This window comes from Schistocerca americana, chromosome 6 (genome assembly GCF_021461395.2).
Source record: "Schistocerca americana isolate TAMUIC-IGC-003095 chromosome 6, iqSchAmer2.1, whole genome shotgun sequence".
NCBI classification, from domain to species: Eukaryota; Metazoa; Arthropoda; class Insecta; order Orthoptera; family Acrididae; genus Schistocerca; species Schistocerca americana.
In genome coordinates this window covers 119,790,000-119,804,587 of record NC_060124.1, presented here as the reverse complement: position 1 = coordinate 119,804,587, position 14,588 = coordinate 119,790,000, and the positions used below count along the sequence as shown (strand labels likewise).

The 14,588-nt window shown below is 41.5% G+C and overlaps 1 protein-coding gene across 1 annotated transcript in view; it reads left to right on the top strand.

The window, feature by feature from the left end:
* LOC124620004 (dynein beta chain, ciliary-like) overlaps window positions 1–14,588 on the top strand; it is a 588,564-nt gene that overhangs the window by 541,552 nt on the left and 32,424 nt on the right. The window contains exon 31 of the mRNA XM_047146668.1: window positions 2,055–2,228. Within this exon, the coding sequence (XP_047002624.1) occupies window positions 2,055–2,228 (174 nt within the window). The remainder of the gene's footprint in view (window positions 1–2,054; window positions 2,229–14,588) is intronic.

Here is a 14,588-nt window from a genome sequence, read left to right as displayed (position 1 = left end):
TTCTGAAAAGTTCTCTTGCAAACAAAAGAGATTATCTTCAAGCCATAAAAGGAGTTCCAGCAGTGGAGTCCACTGTCAGAGGAGCAGGTCGTGATGCATGGTGGTCCTGGGTAGCAGGGGTGACATGGGGTCCGGGCTGCGGCATGGTGCTGGCGATCTTCTAACTCTGCCGGCAAAGATGGAACTGCTTGCTACTCACTGGTTGAAGGCAGTTATAGCCACATTGTAGATGACTACCGAATATCCATTGGCCTTGTGATGTGGGCTAGTTTTGGCTGACGAAAGTGGCACAGGGGATGCAGCGAAAGGTCTGTAGATGTGGTGGCCTCTGCTGCTATTGTGTGCACCCTCTTCATGAACTACCCTGCTTCCAGCAGGTCAGGCACAGTTCAACGGACTCTGGCCAGTGCGCCTGTGGAGCTGGAGTGATGAACCACATGTCGGTGCTGCATTGCAGGTTGACAGCATTGTAGGAGACCACAGAAACATGTTAAGTTCACCAAACCATGGACTGCCTCGTACTTTCAAACACCCATGAATAATGTCTAATGCTTCTGCAGGCTTCCATGACACTCCAGCTGGAGAACAATGTATTGTCTTAGTGAATCTCAGTCAACATAGTTGCAATTGGCTGGAGCTCTCTCACTCATAAACTGCTGGCTTACTCTTATTTCGAGGGGTACATCCTGTAGCAGTTCTTAAATAGTGCTCTGAATAACATCCTAGTAGAAAGCATCTGCAAGACATATTAGGAGAAATCTGTGGAACTATCAGCCACTCATGTACAATTCAAGCCCATACATTAATCATATGCCTAGACTCAGTCACATAAGAAACTATATGTGGCATATGTAGACTTCTTCATCCTTGCCAAATTGCAGAGATTTTCGTAAAAGCCAACAGGGTATAGCAGCATATACTGTATGAACAACATGAACAATGCTACTAAACCACGAATAACTCCTGAAAAAGAAACCACTTCAGCAGCATAGACAAAACAGAAAATAAAGAAAGCTCTAAAAGATGACAATAAGAAGAAAGCTTCAACATGAAAGAAAAATCATCAAATAGAATTAAACAGAAAGTGATGGAAGAAATAGTGATGAAACATAATTTTTAAAAAGATAAAATATATGTATTTAAAGTCACAAGAAATTTTGTAATAAATGTTTAAGTAAATTCTTGTTCATTGTTATTACCATGTAGCTGTTGGCTAATCTCTGGGCAGTTTCATCACACATATTTGCATGATTTTCAAAGTGTCATTTAATATGCAAGCATAGGAACCAGTGGTCATTGCCAACCTCAATAAAACACTTCTTCGTATGTGAAGGTATTGTGACATTTATAAAGCCAACATTTCGGCCTTCATCAGGATGGTGGTTTTATATATAGCATGATGATAATGCTGCCTCATACCCAGAAACATTTTACTGAAGATGTCAAGAAATATGTTTATGTTGATTGTGTGTCAAAAAGAAAACACGTTTCTTTTGTGTGTAAGTAACTATTTTGGCAACTAAAAGTGATTTTATATAACTGTGTTTATGTTTCTTTGTGTTAAGACTCAAGTTTGCTACATTACCTAAGTAGTACAGACAGCAAAACCACTTTATTTAAAACTGATAGATTTTCTGGAAATATCTTACATAATTAAATAAACAAATGTGGGCAAATGAAAATTAAACATGCTGTCATAATATGTTATGGCAAATTATCTAGTAAAAAAGTATTGTGAAGTAGAAAATGAGTTATTTTTAGGGAAATTTTATGTCCATAAATATGTTATAAAGTGAAACACATTCTAGTCTCTTCCCTTACAACCACATTCTAGTCTCTTCCCTTACAACCACATTATTTGTATAACAAAACAAATAAAATAAGGCTACTGGACACCTAAAAAGCTGTTCCCTTGCACTTACACTGTGTATCACTACTCATGTGTAGTAGTTTGTGTCCCTTCAGAATAAGCTTCAGTTTGTTCAATGGTATGTATATTCAAAGATTGACTGTATAACATCCACTGTTTAAACATGCAAAATTTGAAATTTCAGGGTGAGCTAACAATAACAAGTGACATGGAAGACTTGGAAGCGGCACTCTTCATGGATACAGTACCAGCCTCATGGACAAAACGGGCATATCCATCCATGCTTACTCTTGGGCCTTGGTTTGTAGACTTTCTACTTCGCCTTAGAGAACTTGAGGAATGGTCTTCTGACTTTCAGGTAATTTTTTATGAAAAAAATGATTGTGCTACTATAAGGATGACATAAGTTCATGTGTATAATCTAATACTCTTTACACTGATAAAAGTGCTCTTCCTGTTTCTTGAAACAAGATTTATTTAACTTCATGTATTAGGCAATTTCATGTGAATAAAGTCTATTAATATTTCACAAAGCTCCACAACCATTATGCCATATTATTTTGTCATAAATTTAGTAGAAACTATGCAAAAATCATAAGAGACAAAACACTATTTTCTGTTATGGTTTTTGTTGTTTGCAATTACTCCATGTTTTTGTAACTATCTTACTAAACATGGTAAGATCACAAAAGAATTAGATGTTCAGAATCTTTTTTATTTAATAAGGGTTAACCCAATGACGTAGAAAAATCTACGAAGGCTGTTACTAACAACATACAGAGTGTATGACTTCTGAATCAGTCGTTCGTTTGTTTGTCAACATAAACATAATAAACAAAACATTTTACAAATAAGTGACTGATACAGTAAACTGTTTTGTTAATTTGTTGTTGTTGTGATCTTCAGTCCAAAGACTAGTTTGATGCAACTCTCCATGCTAATCTATCCGTGCAAGCCTGTTCATCTCCGAGTAGTTACTGGAAGCTACTCCTTCTCAATCAGCTTACTGTATTCCCCTCTCTCTATGATTCCCCCCCCCCCCCCACCCCACCCTGCCCTGCTTTACAGTACTAAGTTGGTGATCCCTTGATGCCTCAGAATGTGTCCTACCAACAACCAATTCCTTCTTCTAGTCAGATTATACCACAAATTTCTCTTCTTCCCAATTCCATTCAGAAGCTCCACTTTAGTTACATGCTCTACCTATCTAATCTTCAGCATTCTTCTGTAGCACAACATTTCAAAAGCTTCTATTCTCTTCTGTTTATCATCCACATTTCACTTCCATACATGGCTACACTCCATACAAATATTTTCAGAAACGACTTCCTGACACTTAAATCTATACTCGATGTTAACAAATTTCTCTTCTTCAGAAACGCTTTCCTTGCCATTGCCAGTATACATTTTATATCCTCTCTACTATGACGATCATTGGTTATTTTGCTCCCCAAATAGCAAAACTCATTTACTACTTTAAGCGTCTCATTTCCTAATCTAATTCCCGCAGCATCACCTGATTTAATTCGACTACATTCCATTATCCTCGTTTTGCTTTTGTTGATGTTCATCTTATATCCTCCTTTCAAGACACTGTCCATTCTGTTCAGCTGCTCTTCCAGGTCCTTTCTGTCTCTGACAGAATTAAAAAGTCATCGGCAAACCTCAAAGTTTTTATTTCTTCTCCTTAGACTTTAATTTGTACTCCAAATTTTTCTCTTGTTTCTTTTACTGCTTGCTCAATATACAGATTGAATAACATCAGGGATAGGCTACAACCCTGCCTCACTCCCTTCTCCACCACTGCTTCCCTTTCATGCTCTTCAATTTGTTTATTTATTTTTATGAAATCACTAGACATATACAAAGTCTCCCATAAAAAATACTGACAAATTTTAAGAACAGGTTCCTTAGATAGAAATATGTAAAAAACGTCAGTAAACATTGGCTCTAAAATGCATACCTTAAAAGATATGAGCACTTGTTCTTTTTCGATACTGTGAAATAGACCTCATCTACTGCAAGGTCTTTGCTTTCCAGATTTCTGGAGGAGGAAGTAGTGACCAAAACAAGGAAAAAGCCTAGTAAACATGGGGTCTAAAATGCATACTTTAAGAGCTATGAGCCCTTGTTCATCATCACTAGTGTGAAACACTAAGGTTTGCATTTTAGAACACATGTTCATCAGACTTTTTTTGTTTTGATCCATACTGTCCCTTCCCAAAATATGAAAAGAAAGAGCTTGCAGTAGAATAGATGTGTTTCATAGTGCCACATACAAACAAGGACCCATATCTCTTAAGATACGTTTCATAGTGTTGAAGATGAACAAGTGTCCTTATCTCTTAAGATACGCACTTTAAAGCCCTTATTTACTGACTTTTTTTTCTTTTTCTCCTTTCTTTTTTTGTGTAAGGTATCTCTTCCTAAAGTTTGTTGGTGGCTTTTGTGACACCCTGTATTACCCTTCTTTTTGTTACAATACAGGAATGTCCATGTTATGATACAATAATTTACAGAGCGACAATAACACCTCACTAAATAATTGTTCACAAGAAAAAGACAATGTATTTGAGAAGAATCATCCTTCGGACCTAAACAGTACACATATACACACATACATCTTTGCAGTTACATTGTCCTGGCTGGTAACATTGTAAGGGAACTGCATCTCAACCGGGATAAGGGGGTTGTGTTGAGGGTATTGGGTAAGGGAGGGAAGGAGGCAGGGAGGTGTGAGAGTGAGGGTTGAGGAAGGGTGACTGACAACTGTTAGTGACATGGAGCAGGCTCATAGGGTGGGAGGAGCAGACTGGGAAGAGGAACACTGCAGAGAATGTAGTGTGAGTGCAGGATGAGTGAAGTTAAGTTCATGGGCAGGGGGTGGATGTGGGTGTTGTGCAGGGACTAATGGAGACTGAGGCCATAAGGACTGCAGGATCAAAGGATGTGTTGCAAAGACCTCCCCAGTCTACATAATTAGAAAATTTGGTGTTGGGAGAAGGATTCAGATGATATGGCTTGTGGTGTTGCCTCGAAATCGAGCAAGTTGTGTTCACCAGCATGTTCTACCACTGGGTAGTTGACTGTCACTGTGGTCTTTGACACAGTTTGGAAGTGGCGATTCACTTGAGTGGACATCTGGTTGGTGGTCCTGTTCACATAAAATGCAATGCAATGCAGAAGGTGCAGCAGAGCTGGTATATGCTATGACTACTTACACAGTTGGCCCTGCCATTGAAAGGGTAGGATAAGCCTGTGACTGGACTGGAGTAGGACATGCTGAAGAGATGTATTGGTTAGGTCTGGCACTTCCACAATGACATGACATGTAAGACAAGGGTTTGGGACTAGGTGTGGCTTAATTAAGGATACTGTACTGCATAGATTGAGTGGGCTGCTGAATACCATTTCATAGGGAGTGGGTAGGACTGAGGGTAATTTGTTCCTCATGATGATAAGTAGTGACAGATGTGGTTGTCTACACCTCCAGTGGAAATTCCAAGATAACAGGTACCCCCTACATCCATATCTACAGGACTACTCTGCAATTTATACTTAAATCCCTGTGAGAAGATTCACCAGACCACTTTCACCCTACTGGTATTTGCCCACCACTAGAGTGTTTAAAGTAATCCTGTCACGGGAGTAAGTTAAAATGAAGTGTTCAGAAGCTAGGGTTACGCAACTGAGTCAATAACTTCATGAATGTTCTGTCACCCTGAAACTCTTCTTACTAAGTTTTACCTTGATTATTATCTTAAGGTCATCTTCCCATAGTTCCTTGTGCTGTGGACCTGTTATGCTGTGCCACTTCTTGTGGTTTGTGACTTTGTCTCCATAAGCAGAGGTTTGAGGGCTGTAAGAGAGCGCACATCTATGCCAACTCACTAAACAACGTAACTACCTTTTAAAGAACTCTTCTGTATTTGGTTGTTCTCATATTTAACATTCAAATGTTAGCTGACAAATCTCTTATTACTCGGAACAACATAGCTGTAGTGAATCTCAGAACAGAAAATAAGAGAATAACATTGTGCTCACGCTTCTTCCATTGTCTCTACTCAAATCAAAACTGAAGTGCAAACAGTGGAAGTTTTCTACATGATAACCACCTACACAATGTTTTTATATGAACATCTTTCATCTGACTGCAAGTAAGAGGTGGAACAACTTGTTACACCATAAATCCCCCTGCTGAGATGAAATATGTCATGTAAAATAACTTGCTTAACTGATCCACAAGAGGTGGAACAACCTGTTATACCACAGATCCCCACACTAAGATGAAATATGTCACGTAAAATAACTTGCTTAACTGATCACAATCTTTTTACAACCTCCAAATTTTGATTAATTTTGACCCTTATTAAATCAATTTCTCTTGAGACTGAATTCAGTGTCATTTCTTCGCACAGTCCAACAAGTCTGAGCATACGTCTTAAGTCAAACAGTTTGCATTTGTGATTACTAGGCTCAACAACAATTTCATTTTCTATTTGGTTATGCCTTTAGCACTTGGTTAAAGGATATAGTGTCTTTTTAGTACATTCATTTCTCTATCTATTTTCTTAAACTACTATAGTCATCCAACTAATTCGTCATTACATTGTTAGATTTTCATATCGGAAAGCATAAGAGATTTGTTCTATTTGACCTGGCTAGATCAGTAGTTCATTACTTTTGCTCTAAGGCAGTTACCTTCTGCTAACATCTTTGTGATGCTGGTGTCCCTCTCCTTACATCTCTTCACAAAAGAAATTATACAGTTATCCCTGCCAGTGATTCACCTGACCTAGACATAGACCACCCCTCCTTCGGTCCACCTACCCTTTGCTCTCCAATACATCCTTAATGCAGTACAGGTCGTTCCTTACATGGATTCACCTCACCAAAGACTAGACTGTCCCTTCTATGGGTTCATCTATCCTTTTTTGCTCCCTCATACATACATACATACATAAAATTGGATCCACTCTATCTTAAATTCTGTGCAAAGCTCATGACCCTTACTTCTATAACTCTCAATGATGAATTTCCCTGTATCCTAATAACTTTCCCCAACTATTTCAAATGGATGTTTCCTGACTTCTACATAATATTCTTCTACATTTACAACAATACTCTGCAAACCAATGTGAGGTGCATGGCAGAGGGTACGTCCCTTTATATCAGTTGTTAGGGCTTCTTCCTGTTCCATTCACGTATGGAGTGCGGGAAGAATAATTGTTTGAATGTCACTGTGCATGGAATAATTATTCTAATAGGATATAATTTTACAAATTTGATAAAACCATCAACTGACACAAAAACATTTTCACACCCTCCTCTTGATGCAGGAAAAGGACCAAACAAGTTCATTCTCACTATATCAAGTCTTTTTGTGGTTCCACATCATACATTTGACCTTGCATTATCTTATTAGTTGCCCAAAGTTTCTGACGTCTATCACACATCTCTACTCTTTTCTGTACATGTTGTTAAAGATAACAGCCACACTTAACTTGGTAATACATTTCCTTTCCCCATAGTTACCAAACTTTTTGTGTGTAGTTAGTTAACTAATCCACATGTTGCTCAGGAAAACAAGCTTTCCATTAGGTTTCAGTGTTCTTTCTCCTCCTAAACAAGATACCTTTACTCAATCTATAATACTCTGGTACCTTGGAATATTCTTGGTTTCCCAGGTAACTTTTAAGTGACTTCAGCTTATCATCCATATTCTGTTCTTACCTTAGTTCCTTACAAAACCTCTTCAGTTTACCTTCCTCATCAACTTTGATCATTGTAGCAAAAATATGCAGACCCTCTTTATGCAAGTCTCATTCTCATTCCCGTCTTCTACACTTCTAGGTAATGTATCAGCAACTACATTTTCAGACCCATTAAGCTACTTAATATCATACTGCTGAATATATAAAGACCAACAAGTTAAGTCACGGATGTTTAAGTTTGTAAAAATGTCATGCCCTGTGATCACTGTACAGAATCAGTTTGTGCCCCAGCAAATACAGATGAAATCATTGCAAAGCAATTGTAACAGCCAATGTGTCCTGTTCTGAAATGCAATACTTCATTTCTGATTGCTGCAAAGATATACTAGCAAAAACTATACTTTTATGAACCTCTTCCTCTCCTTCCTTATCCAATTGAAACAATTCCAAAGCAACTCCAAACCAACACGCATCCATCATTAAACAAAAAGGCATAGTGCAGTCTGGATGGTGAAGTATTTCACTGTTAACTGTTACATAAAGCTTCCCTCCGTTCTTCGAATGCTGTTTAACACTCTGAAGTCCACTTATAAGATTTGTCTTTCTTAACAGATTTCTCAAGCTTGGAGCATTGTTACAAAACAACAATAAAATCTTACTAGACCATGCCCTTCAATAGACCCTACCCTTCAATTTTTTTCTGACGGTGAGAGCTTTAAATTACCTTATAGTCTTAATTTTCTCCAGACCTGGAAGAATTCCTTTCCCAGCAATGATATGTCCCAAAAATTTCAATTCCCTTTTTACAGGTTCATTCTTAACCAACTTGTAGCCTGCTCCTCCTCGTGCATTAGTCACTCTGCTCTTTCCAGATAATTAATAAATTTATTAATCTCATACCTGGGAGCAGCAATTATTTTGTTATGCCAGGCTTCTTTCCATCAAAAACCACTACATTCTGCTCTGGTTCTAAGTTGTTAGTGAGATATAATAAATTAGCAACCCACTTTAAAGCAAATCTTTTCACACTCTCCTCTCTGCGATTAAATTTTTCCCCAGCCCAGAAATTGTTGTCAGTTCGATCTGCTTTTGTTTACCTCAATATTCTTTGAAAAACACATCTTCAAACTTTTCCAAAGTAATGTATCTTTCATTAGCAATCACACTCCAGGTCCCAGCTTTTCTCATAAATTTTGATGACATAAAACCAATCTGTTGCTTGTTGGTGCACAGTCTTGGTAACACATTTTCAAAATCATTCCAAAATGTCTTGGGATGCACATGTCCAGCAGGATCAAAATGTAAGAACTGTCTGTTAGTAATGTAAGCCACTTCAACCGACTCTTTTATCACACTACCACCCACACTGTTAGCACCAACTTTTATATTATGTTCTACTTTAGTTAGTCTGTTGTTATGATCATGTGATTCATTTGCTACCTGGCCACCTGATCAGTCCAATGATCATTGCTAGCTTCTACTTCTTCCACACAACTTTTACAGCTTTTAAACAGTTTTGACTTTTCTTCATTGATTTTACTATTGTATGCTCACTTTCACATACACCTAGAACCGTAGCTACTTTGTGCTCTGCTTTCTGAATGTTTTCTTGGATCTGATCCTTTCTTTGCTTGCTTCCATTATCTACCCTTTTTTATAAGCTCTGTTAATTACTTTCTTACACTATCTGAGGATTTCTTACAATTTTTTTTAGTGAGTTTCAATGTGGTCTCTTTGTTTACACGAGTACCCTTGGTGGATTCACTACAATTTGTAGGAACTAAGTTGGAGGAGGACATCTTACATCTATTCATTTGATCAACTAATACAAAAACATTTTCACACCCTCCTCTTGACGCAGGCAAACAACCAGACACGTTCATACTCACTAGATTAAGTCTTGTTGTGGTTCCACATCATACATTTGACATTGGATTATCTCATTAGGCCCTAACTTTCTGACATCTGTCACACACACTACTCTTTTCTGTACATGTTGTTAAAGATAACAGCCTCACTTAACTTGGTTATACATTTCCTTTCCCCATAGTTACCAAACTTTTGTGTATAGTTAGTTAACTAATCCACATGTTGCTCAGGAAAACAAGCTTTCCGTTAAGTTTCAGTGTTCTTTCTCCTCCTGAACAAGATGCCTTTAAGCAATCTATAATACTCTGCTACCTTTGGATATCTTTGGTTTCCCATGTAACTCTACGTACTTTTTATTTAATGAACAATATTTTGAGCAGACTGACAGTGTTGCTACGGGTAGCCCTTTGTCTACCATAGTAGCTAACCTTTTTATGGAAGACTTCAACAAAAAAGCACTTCAGTCAGAGATGTTGAAACCTAAATGTTTCTGGAGACATGTGGACGACACTTTTGTAGTTTGGCCACACGGAGCAGCAATGCTTCCTGGATTTCTGGACTATCTTAACTCCCTCCATCCCAGCATTTGCTTCACCATGCAAGTAGAGAAGAATGGAGACCTCCTGCTTCTTGATGATGTCTTGGTCTGCAAAGAAGAAGATGGTTGCTTGGGTCACAGTGTGTTTTGCAAACCGACTCACACTAATCTGTATCTACGAGCAATGAGCTGTCATCACCCATCTCAACGCAGCGGCATGTTGTGGACTCTGGTTCATAGGGCTAGAATTATCTCTGATGCATGGAGCTTATCAGCAGAGCTTAGCCATCTGCATTCTGTATTTGTACAAAACAGTTACTCTGATAAACAGATCCATAGTGCGTTTAAACCTGCATGCACTAAAGCTCAAGAACAGCCAGAAGAAACAGAGAACTCCAAGAGGGTGGTTCCTCTACTGTACGTTAGTCGCGTGTCCTTTAAGATTGGCAGGCTAATCAAAAAACATCGAATAAAATGTGTCTTCCACCGTCCAGCACGTGTGCAAACTATTCTGGGTTCTGTAAAAGATGACCTAAGGAGACCAGGGATATATAAAATCCCATGGCAGTGTGGGAAACTATACGTTGACCAGGTGTGTCACACTGTTAAGGATAGATGTGCTGAACATAGACGTCACACCACAGACTGAGCCAGCTGTCTTGACATGGGACACTGCATGAACTGCGGAGAGGCAAAGATCCTTTCATCTGCTTCCAAGTACTGGGAATCCATCATTAAAGAAGCAGTCGAAATTTGTATAAGTAATGACCTGATCAATAGGGACATGGGATTTCAATGCACAATGCAGCAAGGCATGGGAACCAGCACTGGCGGTACTAAAGCATTGTCGGCCGCAGTCTAACGAAGCAGAGTCAATACGGACAGAGAATCAAAGCCCACACATTTAAACTGGGCGCAGACACACTGCCCGCATGCGTGCTGGGCCACAATTTCAGTCGTGCTTTTCCTGCGCCGTGAATGAGAAGCCTGTGGCCCATTTGTATGGCAAGTGGCACTGGATGTCGCTGTACTCTGATTCGTCTACAATGATGTGATACCGTAGCCTTAACCCTTGGCGCCTGCGCTCTTCTAGCGAGTCAGCGTATATATTGGTGAGCCATTGCAGCAACACGTCAGTAAGCACCTGAACATGACAAGTAGCTGTCTCGTTGAAATATTGTGCAGCTTCCACAACATTATCCGACGCGATGTCTGAGAACCATTGAAGCAATTTCTTACAACTTCCCTCACTTTGAGAAACTTTAACTTTGACCTTTTCATGAAAAGCCTTCAATTCTTTTTGCCACATTTCCTTTAGATTAGAAACCTGGTTTCTTAACTTAGTATCAATTTCAACTTTGAACTGTTTAAGCTCACCAGCTAAGTCATTAATAGTACCAGACTGTTGATTAAGCTCACAAGCTAAACCATTTATAGTACTGGACTGCTGACAATTTTTCTATTAATATGTTGCTTATTACCCCCAGCTAAATTTTTATTTGCTTCATTGATGCTAAGCAGTAATGGTGTTGACACCTCCTTTACAATTTCCTGTTCAATTTGCTTTACTTACACCATATGAAGTTTGGCATCTGCCTCTACTGTTCCCTGTTCATTTACATCACCCTAGCTTATGTCATACAAATCAGAATCACTGAAGTCAACCAATCTATCATTAAAAGAGCTGGTAATCTATCCCACAGTTACATCTGTTAAAAAATTTTGTCCCGTTTCTCTCTCACAATTGTAGATAGCTATTGTAAATTAGGAAATGAAACATCTTTAATTTCTAATTCATCCATATTTCTCTGTCCTGTTGTGTGACTGGCACTTCCATCAAACTGAATCACATCCTCTTCCTTCACAACTACAGAATTATAATTCCATTTTAAAAAGTCTTTTGATATGAGCAAATAACAGATGGACTAAACATAACTTACCTCTATTTGTCGACTGTAGTCTCAGCACACTGAAACTGCAGATCTGCCCTCTGCCTCCAGCTATCTCAGTTCGTGGGCTCCCATCTACCACCAACATTGTAAATGCAATTGTTTAGATAGCAGCTCCTGCTGCATCCATCATCCTGTCTGCTGATGACTGTTCCATCGCTCGATGATGGAGCCTGCTGCAGTGCATGTGGCGAGCAGTCACTGGCAGATAGGGGTGGAAGTGATGACGAGGTATTTTGGTATGCAGTCCCCCTCCTCGTGAGAGGCTGGAGGGCAGAACTGGGGATGGTGTCACCACAGCAATGTTCTCGTCAACATCAGCGGTTGGCACTGGAGGCGTTAGCAGGGGCATCGGAGGGGACGGCCGCACAGGACGTGCAGTTGAGATGGCAGTGGCTGTGACGTTAGGTGCAGTGGGGGCTGCACTGTTGACTGCATTCGAGGAGTGGGGGAGGAAGCAGAAACCCACACAACACTCCAACAGGCAGTGACGCCCACTGCGGCATGGACTGGAATGTCTGTGATGAAGGAATGAGCATCAGTAGCAACAGGGGTGGGAGAGGTGGTGGACCCTCTTCAATAGACCCAGCTGTGCATGGCCACAGCTAGTCGAAATGACAGGATGTCCATCCATCAGGAGTGTAGATGACACAGGGGCACCAGCCCCTGTGACCTCAATGATGGTAGGAACCCAGTTCAACTGGCCGCTGAAACCATGAACCCAGACAGGCTTACCCAGCCGGAATCGACACAAGAGCCAGTGACACTGGGCGACACAGCATTGCGTGCAACAGATCTGAAGGTGGTTGGCATCCATGTAGCAGCTCCACTAGGCTCTTGTCCTCCACCAGAGTGAAACAGTACGAACTCAAAAAACAGTCTAAAGCAGCTTCAGGAGATCTGCTGGATACATACATCCGCATCTGAGTTTTAAACATCCGAACCATGTGTTCAGCCTCACCATTAAATTGAGGATGAAATGGGGGAGCTGAGAGATAACGAACACCACTAGCCTGACTGAAATATGCAAATTCTTGAGAAACAAACTGAGGGCCATTATTGGTAACCACAGTACACGGAAGTCCTTCAATTGCAAAAATCTTAGACAGGGCTGAAATAGAGGCCACCATGGACTTGGATGGGCAGTGTACCATGTATTGAAATTTGAAATAGGCATCCACTACAATGAGCCAATACTGATTTAGGAAGGGCACAGCAAAATCAACATGTAGACCCCCCCAATGGGCACTGCAGTGTCGGCCAGGAGGAAAAAGACACCTGAGTGACTGTCTGTTGTTGAACACAGTGAATGCAAGCAGCAGTGCCGCGTAATGTTTCCATCTATGCCCGGTCATTATACACTCCTGGAAATGGAAAAAAGAACACATTGACACTGGTGTGTCAGACCCACCATACTTGCTCCGGACACTGCGAGAGGGCTGTACAAGCAATGATCACACGCACGGCACAGCGGACACACCAGGAACCGCGGTGTTGGCCGTCGAATGGCGCTAGCTGCGCAGCATTTGTGCACCGCCGCCGTCAGTGTCAGCCAGTTTGCCGTGGCATACGGAGCTCCATCGCAGTCTTTAACACTGGTAGCATGCCGCGACAGCGTGGACGTGAACCGTATGTGCAGTTGACGGACTTTGAGCGAGGGCGTATAGTGGGCATGCAGGAGGCCGGGTGGACGTACCGCCGAATTGCTCAACACGTGGGGCGTGAGGTCTCCACAGTACATCGATGTTGTCGCCAGTGGTCGGCAGAAGGTGCACGTGCCCGTCGACCTGGGACCGGACCGCAGCGACGCACGGATGCACGCCAAGACCGTAGGATCCTACGCAGTGCCGTAGGGGACCGCACCGCCACTTCCCAGCAAATTAGGGACACTGTTGCTCCTGGGGTATCGGCGAGGACCATTCGCAACCGTCTCCATGAAGCTGGGCTACGGTCCCGCACACCGTTAGGCCGTCTTCCGCTCACGCCCCAACATCGTGCAGCCCGCCTCCAGTGGTGTCGCGACAGGCGTGAATGGAGGGACGAATGGAGACGTGTCGTCTTCAGCGATGAGAGTCGCTTCTGCCTTGGTGCCAATGATGGTCGTATGCGCGTTTGGCGCCGTGCAGGTGAGCGCCACAATCAGGACTGCATACGACCGAGGCACACAGGACCAACACCCGGCATCATGGTGTGGGGAGCGATCTCCTACACTGGCCGTACACCACTGGTGATCGTCGAGGGGACACTGAATAGTGCACGGTACATCCAAACCGTCATCGAACCCATCGTTCTACCATTCCTAGACCGGCAAGGGAAATTGCTGTTCCAACAGGACAATGCACGTCCGCATGTATCCCGTGCCACCCAACGTGCTCTAGAAGGTGTAAGTCAACTACCCTGGCCAGCAAGATCTCCGGATCTGTCCCCCATTGAGCATGTTTGGGACTGGATGAAGCGTCGTCTCACGCGGTCTGCACGTCCAGCACGAACGCTGGTCCAACTGAGACGCCAGGTGGAAATGGCATGGCAAGCCGTTCCACAGGACTACATCCAGCATCTCTACGATCGTCTCCATGGGAGAATAGCAGCCTGCATTGCTGCGAAGGGAGGATATACACTGTACTAGTGCCGACATTGTGCATGCTGTG